We start from the raw sequence: 14,508 nt of genomic DNA, 5'->3' as shown, positions 1-14,508 counted from the left end.
ACATTTTCAGCATTGCTTCTAAAATTTTCTTTAAAACATATATCTAAATCTATGAGATGCTTGCTTAAAAACTTTCAGTGTCTCCATTTCTGTCTGTCCTTCAGAAAACATGTATTAAACAACTATTATGGGTCATGCACTAAGCTTAGTGCAGGGGACAAGGTAAGCAGTGTAAAAGTTATTTCTATCCTTTTAGAGTTTATAGTCCAGCGATAAAGAGAATTTATAGTAGAGTGCTATAAGGGCTTTGTATGATAGGGGAAGTATAGGATGCTAAGAGAATACATATAAGGAACATAAAACTAATTTGGTGGAGGCCAGAAGATGGGCTTTTTGGAGGTAATTACATATAAGTGGAAATGTTGAGAATGGAGAATATTTATCCAGGTGAAGAGAGGAGTGACAGAACTTGTGAAGGCCTAGAGGTAGTTATGGTATGCGGGAGGAACTGAAGGAACTTCAAGCTGGCTGAGACACAGAGTGCAAGATGAATGTTGAGATAGGCTGGGTCAGGCTACAAGATACTTATGTAATTTCATGAGTTTGAACTTCATCATGAGGATGTTGGGAGAGAAAATGAAAATATTTAAGCAGGAAAAGTGAAGAGGTTATTTAAGATAAATAAACAAGATTCTATGGTTAATTATAGGTGGGAGTTGAGAAAAAAAGGAATAGAGAAAGATTCTCAGGTCCTGGGGTTCTGAATGGCATTTGCTGAGATAAGGGGAAAAAGTGGATTGACAAACTTTAAGGGAGAGATGATGATGAGGTAAATTTTGTAAATGTTGGGAATGAGACACTCATGGGGCATCCAGGAGATTATAGGTAATTGGCCTCATGAATCGAGTTCAGAATAGAGGGCTGGGCTGAAGGTATAGATTTTTCCTACTCCATATCATTTCTGATATAGTTTTCAAAGTTCTTTCAAAAATAGGTCTACCTATATGAGCCACCTGCTTATAAACCATCAGTGTCTCCTCCTAGCTATCTGATACAGTCCAAACTCTTTCACATAATGGTGTGCAAAGACTTTTATAGTCCCCACCAAACTTTCCAGACTAACATCTCAACATATATTTCAGTTGGATGCAATTTCTCACTGTTCTCTAGACACATAGAATTTATTTTTATCTCCATATGCTTTTAAAATATGCTATTTCTTTTATTCAGAATGCTTTGCCCACTTTCTTTTAAACTTGAATAGCTTCTATACATCTTTCAATATCATAGTTCAAATACTATCTCCTTTGAGTTGCCTTTTCAATTGCTTTCATGTCACTTTATAAACGTTTCTAAAACAATGTTTTTTGAACAGAGATCCTGTCCCATTTATTGGTAATGAAGTAAATTTAGAGGGTCATGACAGGTACTTAAAAATGAAATAGAATACAGTAGGAAATACAAACAACTCAGAAAATTAAGTACTGCCTTTTGAAACTTTTGTGTCAGTTACACATGTACATGTGTATATGTATACTGAATAATGATGTAAACCATATTTCTTACTGTGGTTTATGGTCAAAAATATTTGTAAGTCACTACCTTACTATGTTTGTTGCTTTACTATTTGTTTTTCTTCCCAGAAAGAGAGTGCCTTATTTTTGTGTCTGTGGTGCTTAGCACTATGATTTATTATAGGCAATCAGCCATTTTTGAGTAAATTGTTTATGGTATGGGCTTTACCCAGATGTCAATATTCTCTCCCTCTTTCTTTTGTTCAGTGTCCCTTAAATTCTTCTATTAAGGTAAAGAAATAGTTTAATTTTGTTGATAACAACTTTGGCTCAGGTCATGATCTCACAGTTCGTGGGTTTGAGCCCCACATCAGTCTTTGTGCTGGTGGTTCAGAGCTGGGAGCCTGCCTTTGATTCTGTGTCTCCCTCTCTCTCTGCCCCTCCCCTGCTTGTGCTCTATCTCTGTCTCTCAAAAATAAATAAACGTTAAAAAATGTTTTTTAAGTGAAGGGATTGAAAAGCATTTATCATGCAAATGGAGGTGAAAAGAAAGCTGGGGTAGCAATACATATCAGACAAAATAGCCTTTAAAACAAACACTACAACAGAAGAAAAAGAAAGACACTATATAATCATAAAGGGAACAATTTAACAAGAAGACATAATAATCGTAAATATTTATGCACCCAGCATGAGAGCAGCCAAACACATAAAGCAGCTAATAACATACGCATAAAGTAATTAATAGTAATATAATAATATTAGGGGACTTTTACATCTTACTTATCTGATAAAGGGTTAGTATCCAAAATATATAAAGAACTTATAAAACTCAACATCCCAAAACCAAATAATCCAGTTAAAAATTGGCAGAAGACATGAATAGACATTTTTCCAAAAAAGACACACAGGTGGCTAGCAGACACATGGAAAGATGCTTAACATTACTCATCATCAGGGAAATACAAATCAAAACTCCAATAAGACTTCACCTCACACCTGTCAGAATGGCTAAAATTAACAACACAGGAAACAAAGCTGTGGTGAGGATGTGGAGAAAGGGGAATCCTCTTTCACTGTTGGTAGGAATGCAAAATGGTGCAGTCACTCTGAAGAACAGTATGGAGGTTCCTCACAAAGTTAAAAATAGAACTACCCTATGATCCAGCAAGTGTACTATTAAGTATTTACCCAAAGGAGACAAAAATATTGATTCGAAGGGACACATGCACCCCAATGTTTACAGCAGCTTTATAAACAATAGCTAAATTATGGAAAGAGCCCCAGTGTCCATCAACTGATGAATGGATAAAGAAGATGTGCCACACACACACACACACACACACACACACACACACACAGGAATATTAGCCATAAAAATAATAAAATCTTGCCTTTTGAAACGTGGTGGATGGAGCTACAGTGTATTATGCTAAGTGAAATAGTCCGAGAAAGACAAATACCATATGATTTCATTCTTATGTGGAATTTAAGAAACAAAACAGATGAACATAGGGGAAAATAAAGAGATGCAAATTGGAAAACAGACTCAACTTTAGAGAACAAATGAGAGGAAATGGGTGGGGGAATGGGCTAAATGGGTGATGGTTATTAAGGAGGGCACTTGGAATGAGCACTGGGTTTTGTAAGTAAGTGATGAATCACTAAATTCTACACCCAAAACTAATCTTACACTGAATGTGAACTATCTGGAATATAAATAAAAACTTGAAAAAAAATAACTTATACAATTGAATACCAAAGAAACAAATAACCCAACTGAAAAATGGAGAGAGGACATGAATATACATTTCTCCAAAGAAGATATACAGATAGCCAACAGATACATGAAAAGATACTCCACATCACTAATTATCAGGGAAATGCAAATGAAAACCACAATGAAATATCACCTCACACTTGTCAGAATGGCTAAAATAAAAAAAGACAAGAAATAACAAGCATTGGTGAGGATGTGGAGAAAAAGGAACCCTTGTGCACTGTTGGAAGGAATGCAAATTGGTGCAGCCACTGTGAAAAATAGTATAGAATTTCCTCAAAAAATTGAAAATAGAATTACCATATGATCACCATAGTGAAAATACTACTGGATATTTACCCAAAGAGAACAAAAACACTAATTCAAAAAGATATGCGCCCTTATGTCTATTGTAGCATTATTTACAATAGCCAAGATTTAGAAGCAACCCAAGGGTCCATGTATAGGTGAATGAATAAAGAAGAAATGGTATATATATACAATGGAATATGACTCAGCCTTAAAAATGAATAAAATCTGACCATTTGGAGAAACAACATGGATGGATCTATAGGGTATAATGCTAAGTGAAGTAAGTCAGTCAGTGAAAGACAAATACCATATTATTTCACTCAGATGTGGAATTTAAGAAACAAAACATGTGAACAAGGAATAAAAGAGACAGAAAGATTCTTTTAAAAGAAGATTTAGATCTTTTTAGATCTTTTAGATCTAAATTCTTATAGATCTTTTAAAATATTCTTTTTTAAAAAATTATTAGAATGCCAGTGTAGTTAACATACAGTGTTAATTAATTTCAGTTCAATATATTACTCAGTGCTCATCAAGGTAAGAGTATTCTTAATCCCCTTCACCTATTTCACCCATCTCCCTGCCCACCTTTCCTCTGGTAACCATCTGTTTGTTTTCTATAGTTAAGAGTCTATGTTTTGGTTTGCCTGTTTTCTTCTCCTTGTCCATTTGTTTTGTTCCTTTTTCTCCACATCTTCAAAACACTTGTTTCTTGAGTTTTTAAGTTTAGTCCTTCTGCCAAGTGTGAGGTGATATCTCATTGTGGTTTTGATTTGCATAACCCTGATGATGGATGATATGGAGTATCTTTTCACGTTGGCCATCTGTATGTATGTCTTCTTTGGAGTAACGTCTGTTCATGAACATACTCTTGAATATACAGAACAAACTGGTGGTCACCAGAGAGGAGGTGGGTGGGGGGGATGGATGAAATATGTGAAGGGGATTATGAGTACAGTAATCGTGATGGGCACTGAGTGATGCACAGAGATTTAAATAATAATCTTGTACACTTGAAATACAATAAAATTTATGTTAATTATAGTTGAATAAAAAGATTAAAGAAAGAAAATTTGAAGCCAAATTTCTTTGAGAAACAAGTTGTCTAGAATGGGTAAAATAGTGTCTACTATCATTATTTGGAGAAAAACATAATTTGTGTTCTTCTTATGAATCTCAAATCTAAGTTGTAATGCACTAAAAGTGTGTGTCTGTGTGTATTATACATAAAAATTATATGTATAAATTATTGCTAAAGAGTTCTTTAAATTTCCAAATCTCTTACTTGATGGATGAAGAAAGTCAAGCACAAAGATGTAGGGTATTAATTTTATGAAATTGAATATATTCAGGAATTTACATAATTTTTATCATTCCACTTCTAAAAGTTACTATTTTGGGGGTACTACTTCCAATTATGTGTTAGTATACTCACACAGTGGTTTTCATACTATGGTATAGAATTCTATGATGCTAGAAAGGTACCTCAAAGATCACAGGGAAGGAGAGAAGAAGCTAGGGAAGATGGGAGGGAAGAAGGGTATAGTGGGCAGTGGGAATTGCTACCTTTTCTTCAATTTGGACAGGTTTCCTTGTAACATTTTATATATTGAGTCTGCCCAATATTTCATTTAAAAGAGCATCCCTCTACTAATTAAAAGTTTGCAAATCATTATAGCAAATCATTATTCAATAGATATTGAAAACAGTAGAAGACACTGTGCTAAAGCAAATGTAAGTGAATGATTTATGATACTTGCTTTAGGAGCCATCTACACTTGAAGAAATGAATAGTATTTATTTATTTATTTATTTATTTATTTATTTACTTATTTATGTTTAAGTTTGTTTATTTTGAGAGAGAAACAGAGAGAGTGAGTGGGGAATGGGCAGAGAGAGAGAGTGAACGAGAGAGAATCCCAACCAGGCTCCATGCTGTCACTGTGGAGCCCTATGTAGGTCTCAAATCCACAAACCATGAGATCATGACCTGATCTAAAACCTAGAGTCAGATGCTCAGCTGAGTGAGCCACCCAAATGACCCAAATAGTTTTTAGTACTTAGTGAATTTTATCACTTAACCCCTTTCACCAGGTCTCCTTCCCTCCTTCTCTCTCCTCCTTCCTCCTCTCTCTTCCTCCTCCCACCCACATCTCTTAACTCTCCAGTGGAATAAGTACTTTGCCTTACCTGGGCTGGATCGGACCCAGATGACTGAGGCCTAGGCTGTCTATCTAAGCTGCTTCCAGCCATGCTGGTATTGTGAGGTTCAATCAGAGGACAGTAGGGATGTGCAGGGACATTGGGACTGTGGCACCAAGGACTGCTATTAGGAAAAAGGGTTGGTGGGTTTTCTTTTTCTCTGTAAAAAAAAAATTAAGTCCAAAGTGAACCAAAAAGGGATCATCATAGTTCATTATCAATGAACCTCAATTAAAGTGAAAGCATGTTTCAAGACCATGTTTTAAGACCATGTGGGCAGTGCTTTTATCACATCAGAAGTATTTGCCCACCCATGTGTAACAAATTCTTCACGTTAAGCCACAAGGCAACTTTTGATCCAAGATGAAATTCCTAGATGATCCACTATTCCCTCCACCGAAGCACTGCTAAAGACATGGTGATAACTTCATCTCTTCACCTCTCCACAGCCTTGCCTCTAACAGCATTGCCACTAAGAAGTGAAATGGCCGGAGGGGTCTCGATATTGCCTAGCGGAAGTCACCAGCCTTTACTGTCCCATGACTATAACCCTGCTTTCTCTGTGTTTTTCACAAAACACAAATAGTATTATGGTTTTTATCATTCTATTTGAAATAGGATTTTTTTTGTCATTATTGATTTACCTATTCATCATGTCTCTACTTGTCACTCAGTCCTTCCTACTTGTTCAGTTAAAAAAATTTTTTTAAAAATCCAAACAACTTTTACCTTTTAAGAAAAACTCTAACTTGTTCCATCTGATTTTTTGAGGTATCCTTATTAGACTTGTCTTGTTTTTCTTTAGTTGTAGATATAGCTGTTGGCCAATGAAATATGTGTCTTCGAGACGTTGGACTTACTATTGAGCATCTGTCAAATTCAATGTCAGTCTCTAATTTCTCCCACACTTGTTTCCAGTGAATAGGAGTGTACCAGGCGACAGCCTAACAAAAATGATTCATTAATGTCAACTACCGATGGAGTTGGATAGATTTTTTTTAAATGTCATAGGCTTATTGCAGTAAAATTTCAAAGTCAAACAATTTGATGCCACTCACTTACTATGGGTGAATTAATAAAACACACAGTGAGGATGTAATAAGACATCCTGGCCTTAGTTTCCAATTCTAAAACTTACAAACTGCATAACCTCAGACAGATTAGTTGCTTATTATCTTGGACTGTGTCCTCATATGTGAAATGGGGAGGATGGTGGTAGGGAATTGTTATATGAGGGTGTTGTGAGGTTCAGTTAAGCTACTAAATCTCATTAACTATAAAGAACTGTGCAAAAAGCAGTTGTAAGTAGTTGTGTAGTTCAAATCAGAGTAAAAGGAGCAGTGTAAGTACAAAGACTAATTTCATTTCAGGGAAGGACAATTTACTCAAATAGGCATTCCAGGAGCTCAGAGATCTGGTCTCTCGTTCAACACTCAGTGTCTGGGAACAGTGTGCACACAAAGTAGAAACCCCAAATGTGTTTGCAGAACAAATAAATGGGTGGATAAATGTGATGAAAAATCTGAAACAGAAATGCCTTAATCATAATCTGCCAATGATTTTTTACAAGGCTGAGTAAATAACTTAGATTATATCACCTATTTTTCCCATCAATGAGAATCATTAGAAGTATTACAAAATTCAGTTTTAGCCCGCTGAAAGATCTAAAGGTAAGTGAGTAAATGCTTCAAAATTACAGCTAATGAGTGGTCTCCCTATCTAACAACTGCTGTTATTACAGAAAGACGTTAAATGGCTCTTAATAAATTAGCAAGTCTACTCAAAAGAGAGAGTACAATCTAAGAATGAGGTATAATGTAGCAAGAAAGACAATCAAAGGGCTAGATTCCAATTAACATATTATCTGGATTAGTAGTTATATGACATAGTAAGTTAGACTGGGGGTAAGAAAAAAAAGATTTTTTAAGAAAAATTAAAATAATGTTTTTGCAAAAAGATTAACTTTTTTGTTGTAAACAAAGATAGCTTTCAACTTTATTAGTGTGTTTTTGGGCATATACTTAACGCTACTATTATGCTAAGGAAAAGGTAGAGTGAAAATATAAAATTGTCAAATACTGGGAATAAGTTACCTAAAATTATTACTAATACACTTAATTTATGGTGAAGTTGATTTAAAGTATAGTTGTTACAAATTAGACTATAGATTCTTTCATTAGAATATTAATATCTTAAGAGCAGATATCATATCCTACTCTATGTTATATTCTCAGCACTTATTACAGCCATTGGAATGGACAATAATCTCAACAAATAATTGAGAAATGAATAAATGAATAGAAAAGGTCTCTATGTAGTACTTTCCTTTCTTATTCCACTCTTTGGGCTAAATATCATAAATAAAATCCATCCCTGATTCTAAAATTTGAAGTAACTTCTTATAAATATGGGCTATGAAAATTATTTTTGCCAACTTGTAAGTAGCTCTTTGGCATTTTGGCCCTGGGAAGAGGATGCTGTTGATTTGCCTGACATGTTACTGCAGTTGGTGATGGTTCTATCTGAGCTCTTAAGGATGGAAAATAATTGAGTCAGCTAAGAGGAGGAGGGGAACCTAAGGAGAGCTATGCATTCTTTTAAAAGCTATTGTTGAGAATCAGACACTGACTTCACCATTAGGTTTGCACAGAATTGTTGTACAATCTGGGCTTGTTTTAAACATTTTTTGTTCTCTCCAAAGAAAATCTGATGGTGGCTGATGCTTTGCTTCAGATGCAGCTGCCCAAACCTATAAGAAAAATGGTTTGTTAATGACAAATGCCATTGCAGCTTCACATAGTTTCGTATATGTCAGGGGGTCATTGAAACGTGTCATTTTGAACAATGAGGTTTTAAAATATGACTGCATAATATATAATATCAGCTGTGTAAACCAAGCTACTGTACATGACTTAAAGGAAAGCACAAAAAAGAAAGGAAACCTTCCAGCATCAACTAATTACCTGTTCTCTAAGCAAACAATCTCTTTGCTTTTAAGGATTACGTTTGCTTAGTTTTGGGAACCTAAGTATTTCATTTTAATAGTGAAATCATAAAAACAAAAGGTATTGTACACCAAATTGAGGAAAGCAATGGAAATTGAATTACGGGTGTTAATTTACATCTAGGGATGGACAAAGTGGCACAAATAACCAACAACAACGAGAAACCACATTTTACGTAGAGATCAAATGATGAAGAAACAACTGGTGCTGAGCCAGTCTGGCTGGGTAGATGAGTTTTTCCTGTACAATTCTAGTTCAGAGCATCACAGCATTTATATCTGGCACTCACTGTTACTGTGCGATTTGCCTGCATTATGATATTTGGAAGGAAGCGGTACAAAGAGACTGTTTGTCCATTCACATTTTGCTGGAGAATATGACCTCCAATCTCCAGTTCTTTGTCAAGGGAAGAGTTAATGAGCTTCACGAATAAACCCTTGACATTTACTTCAGCTATTTTAATGTCTCCAAGAGCACTGAAAAAATAAAACACAAAGATTATAAGGCGACTTTAGAGAAACGTGTCTTTAGCTCATTTTAAGGACTGAATAATATGCTTTGAAAGTACAACTTTCAAATAGCTGTATAGTCTGTTGGACACAGTCTATGTAGAAATAGTGTATTTTATAACCTAAGACAAATGGCTTGATCTCTTGGTTCTGCTTGTTTATCTATGCAACAAAATTCTTTCACATAAAGTAATTAAAGAAAAGTTAGAAAGCACTTTAGGTGGCAAGGTATAAATGCCATAGGAAGATGTGTTTATCATTATTTACATTCCTTCTGTTCATCATAAAAGCACTGAGACATGAAACTACCATCTAAATGAAGAGGAAAGTTAAACCATTCAGATTATTTCGGATAAAGTTACTGTGAAGGTGAATAGCAACTACATGCTTAAAAAGAATGATTGAAACTTAAAATATTATACAAATATAAAATGGTAATTTTTCCCTGCAACATGTTGAAAGCCTAGTGTGTACCAGGGACCAGGCTAAACATCTGTATGTTAGCATTTCTTAGAGTGTGGGTCACATGAAATCCCATTTGTGGGTTATAGCCATCATTTTAAAAGTGAAATGCCAGTAATAATAACCAATAATTATTATGTGCTGGGTACTTTGTAAAGATTGTATCTATAGCTGCAATTTCATATCCACAATTCCAAAATCCAAAAAATCCTAAAAAAACCCCAAAGCTTAAAAAAAATACGTTTGATATTGTGATGAGCACTGGGCATTGTATGAAAGTGATGAATCACTAAATTCTATACCTGAAACTAATACTGCACTGTATGTCCATTAGTTGGAATTTAAATAAAAACTTGACAAAAATATACATTTGAAGAAAAATCTGACCTGAATTCTTTCGGTGGCAAAATCTGACCTGAAACTCTTGGGAGGTTATTAACAGTCTTCATTTGTGGTTTGTGTGAATATTAATTATGTTTAGCTGTAGAAAGATTAATGTTTGATTTTGGATACTTTTCTAAGCCCTGATGGGATGTTATGTAATATGTGTTCTGGTCATCATATTACTTTCCTCAAATTCCCCAAATTCAGAATTTTGAAACACATTAAGTCCCCAGATATTTTGGGAAAGGCATTGTGAACTTTCAGATATTCATTTAATCCTCACAATAAGGCTACCCATTTCTTATTGAAGGTCATGGTAAACAATCTGAGGAACACTAATATTTCATGTAATTCTTCCAACAAGTACCAGTGAGACAAGTACTATTTAGTCCCATTTTACAGACAAGGACATTTTACAGACATGTTTCGAGAGAGATTGCGTGTCCAAGAGTACCCAATAAATGTTAGCATTAGCTCTTCTGTCTCACTCAACTAATGCATTCTCAAAGAGGTTTGATGCAAACATTCAAATTGTTTAAAGTCTATATAGCCTGGTGGTTGAGTACTGCAAGAAAACACACACACACACACACACACACACACACACACACACACACAAATTACTGCCACAGAATAAATTGGTCTTCAACCACAGGTGGGCCCTTAATGACTCCCTTAGTAACTGGCAGCAAGGTGTGTGTGTGTGTGTGTGTGTGTGTGTGTGTGTGTGTGTGTGTGTGTGTGTGTGTTTTAGCAAGTTGTGTTCTTCATGAGCTAAACCAGCCTGGTCCATTATTCCTCCAACAATGTACAAAACCCTGCCTCACATCTCCATCCTTACTCTCAGCAAATAATCTCACTAAGAAAACAGGGCCATTAGAGAGAAGTGTGTTTTCCTGCTTTCCTCTTAGAAGCAGGTTCACCCATACCCACTTTACCTCTTCTCTGTTCCAGCCCATCTTGTTTCAGTGGAAGAGGGGCCTTTCTCCCATCCACAGTGAAACCCTCTGCTCACTGCCTCCCCCCACTGCTTCAGCATCTCAGTCCATTCATTATTCTTCTTTTGTCCTTTAATACTAACCTCTCCTTCCACAGTGCCCCTTTTCCCCAAATGTATATGTATCCTCAAACTGCCGCCACCTTAAAAAAAACAATCTTCCTCCATCTTCCACTTCATACTGCTATTACAATCAAGCTTTTGGAAAGACTATGTCAATAATTCTTCACCTCTTATTCACTCCTCGATCCACTACCATCTACTTCTGCCTTAGACCAAGATGACCAATATCCTCTTGGTTAGTAAACTGAGATAAATTGAGTGGTTACTTATTTTTTTTATTGATATATAATTGAAAAACATTATATTAGTTTCAAGTTTACAACATATTGATTCGATATTTGTATACATTGGAAAACGATTGCCACAATGAGTCTAGTTAACATCCACCACCATACAGAGTTACATTGTTTCTTGTGAGAAAAAATTTTAAGATCCACTCTCTTAGCAACTGTCAAATATGTATTACAGTATATTTATTGAAGTATAATTGACATACAATATCCTATTAGTTTCAGGTGTACATCATAGTGATTCAATATTTTTACACATTACAAAATTATCCCCATGATAAGTCTAGTTACCATCTGTCACCTTACAAAGTTATTACAATATTATAGACTATATTTTTTATGCTGTACATTACATCAGCATGGTTTATTTTATAACTCAAAGTTTGTATCTCTTAATCCCCTTCACCTATTTTACCTGGCCCCAAGCTCTCACAACTCCAGTAACCAACAGTCTGTTTTCACTATCTATGAGTCTGTTTCTGGTTTGTTTATTTGTTTTGTTTTTTAGATTGCATAAATAAGTAAAGTCATATGATATTTGTATTTCTCTGTCTGACTTATTTCATTTAGAAGTATACCCTCTAGGTCCATTCATGTTGTTGCAAATGGTTTCATTCTTTTTTACAGCTGAGTAAGATTTCGATAGATAGAAAGATAGATAGATAGATATTCATCTATTGATGGACATTTAAGTTGCTTCTATTATCTTGGCTATTGTAAATAATGCTGCAATAAACATAGGAGTGCCATCTATCTATCTCTTCAGATTGCTTTCATTTGGGGGTATATACCCAGAAGTAGAATGGCTGGATCCTATGATATTAATTTTTTGAGGAACTTTAATACTGTTTTCCACTGTGGCTGTACCAACTTACATTCCCACCAACTCAGTCTTTGTCTTAATATCTCGGTGGTATTTGCCTCTGCCAGATATGGCCTCTTTTTTGGAACTCTTCTTGTTTACCCAAGTCCACTGTTTTCCTTCTTTCAGTCTGGTTGCTCCTTTTCAGTCTCTCTCTCTCTCCCTCTCTCTCTCTCTCTCTCTCTCTTTTCTTTTTAGTCTCTTTTTCAGATTTTTCCTCTTCAATCATCTCTCAGATATTGATCCCCAGGATTCTGTCTTTAACCCTCTTTTATTCTCATCACACTCCATATATGTGATATCATCTATGAATAAGGCTTAAGTAAGCATTAATACACTGATGACTGCTATATCTAAATTAGACTTTCCAGCTGAGTTTTGGACCCATAGAAACAATTGACCACAGACCCCAAAGGTGCCTCTAAATCAACATTCCCCAAATTGAACTCATCATTTGGGAAGAGTGGGAAACTTATTCTAGTTAATTGTGTCATCATTTATTCTGTTGGCCATGCCTGAAATTTCCATTACTTTTGCACTCTCTTAACCTTGCCTTATCTGTGACCAAATACTATTGATTCTATCCCTATGTCTTTCTATATACATCCCCTTTTCTCCATCCCTATTGTTACTATCTTCATTAGGCTCTCATCACCTTTGTATGATATTATAATAGTGTCCTAACTGGTTTCTCCAGTATTGTACCCTCCTAACTAGTCTCCATTTTGCTTCCAGAGCAATCTTTGTTCAAGGATAAACCCTTCAGTATCTTACCATGTACTTCCAGACAAAACACCAGCTTCATAGCATGGAAACGAGGCTGTACATAATTTCTTTTTTCCCCCTACCTCCTAGCTTGCTTAAACTGTAACCATGAAGTCTTAAAATTTACCACAAGACTTGTGATAATTCATGCCATTGCATGCTTTACTCACTGTCTTTGCAAGTGTTGGTAGTCACTCTTCTTATTCCCCACATCCCTACTAACACTTGAAAGTTTCAAATTTCTTAATATTTTCAATATCATGGGTACAAAATTTGTTTTCCCTGATTATAGAGAAGTTGAGTAAGCTATTTATTGGCCACACAGTTTTGTTCTGTGAATTCCCTGTTCATATTATTTTTTCCACTTCTATAAGGTTGTTTTACATTTTTATAATTGAGTTAATAGTATTTCTAAAATAGCATTTAAATATATACACATATTTTTGGAAGAAGAACTGTGCAGTAATAAAAGTATTATTCATGTAATTTTAAGTTCCTATATTGGTGATAATTTGTTATGGCAGCAATAGAAAACCAACATACACTTCTTATATATTTTTAAATTGTGTGCTAGAAATGTTGCCAAAGTCTTCTGTTTTCTGTCTTCTGTTTTTCTAATGATAAACCACTACCAATCTTTTGTTTAAGTGTCTTTTTTCTCTAAGATTTTCCTTATGTCTTCTGTTTTAGAAGTTTTTCTACAATGTAATCAGAGATTTGGGTTGTTATTTTTCTGCCTTTTATCTTTCTGGGAGTTGGCAGTGCTTCTTGCATCTGTGGCTTGATGTCTTTCATTAGGTTGGGAAACTTTATGTTGGATTTTGACCAATACTGTTTTGTCTTAATCTGTTTCCTCCCCTTAAGGGACTTCAGTTACAAGTAGTTCAATTTTGTTTTAAATCTTTCTCTATTTATAATTGTGTGCTAGTTTCTGTTTTTCTAAAATCTTTTCAATTCAGCCTGGGTATTTTCTTCTGAGAATGCTTTAGTGCAATAATTCTCTCTTGTGTTGCATCAAATATATTGTTAAACCCAACTATTTCTGAAATAGTAATTTCTCTTATTGGAATTTTTACTTCTAGAATTTCTTTTTGATAATTTCATAAGAGAATAAACTAATAAAATATTTATTTTGTCATTTAATTCCTTGAATATTTAGTCATTGTTATTTTAAAATCCCTGTCAGATAACCATAATATCTTTACTACCTAGGCCTGTTTTTTTTTTAAGTTTTTTTTAATGTTTATTTTTATTTTTGACAGAGGGAGAGAGACAGAGCATGAGCGGGGGCAGGGCAGAGAGAGAGGGAGATGCAGAATCTGAAGCAGGCTGCAGGCTCTGAGCTGTCAGCACAGAGCCTGACATGGGGCTTGAACTCATAGACCATGAGATCATGACCTGAGCTGAAGTTGGGCGCTCAACCACTGAGCCACCCAGGCGCCCC

General features: G+C 35.1%; 1 protein-coding gene across 12 annotated transcripts in view; it reads right to left on the bottom strand.

The window, feature by feature from the left end:
* The window catches only part of LMNTD1 (lamin tail domain containing 1), a 446,849-nt gene that overhangs the window by 11,903 nt on the left and 420,438 nt on the right, over nt 1–14,508 (bottom strand). For all 12 annotated transcript variants that reach the window (XM_086713814.1, XM_086713811.1, XM_086713806.1 and 9 more), the window contains 4 exons: nt 9,022–9,208; nt 8,357–8,476; nt 6,457–6,671; nt 5,716–5,887 (listed from right to left, as the gene is read on the bottom strand). In XM_086713814.1, coding sequence (XP_086569940.1) covers nt 5,716–5,887; nt 6,457–6,671; nt 8,357–8,476; nt 9,022–9,208 — 694 coding nt within the window. The remainder of the gene's footprint in view (nt 1–5,715; nt 5,888–6,456; nt 6,672–8,356; nt 8,477–9,021; nt 9,209–14,508) is intronic.

This window comes from Puma concolor, chromosome B4 (genome assembly GCF_028749965.1).
Source record: "Puma concolor isolate L17-30 chromosome B4, mPumCon1.1.hap2, whole genome shotgun sequence".
NCBI lineage: Eukaryota > Metazoa > Chordata > Mammalia > Carnivora > Felidae > Puma > Puma concolor.
The sequence above is the reverse complement of the archived record's forward strand: the minus strand, read 5'-3'. Positions and strand labels throughout refer to the sequence as shown.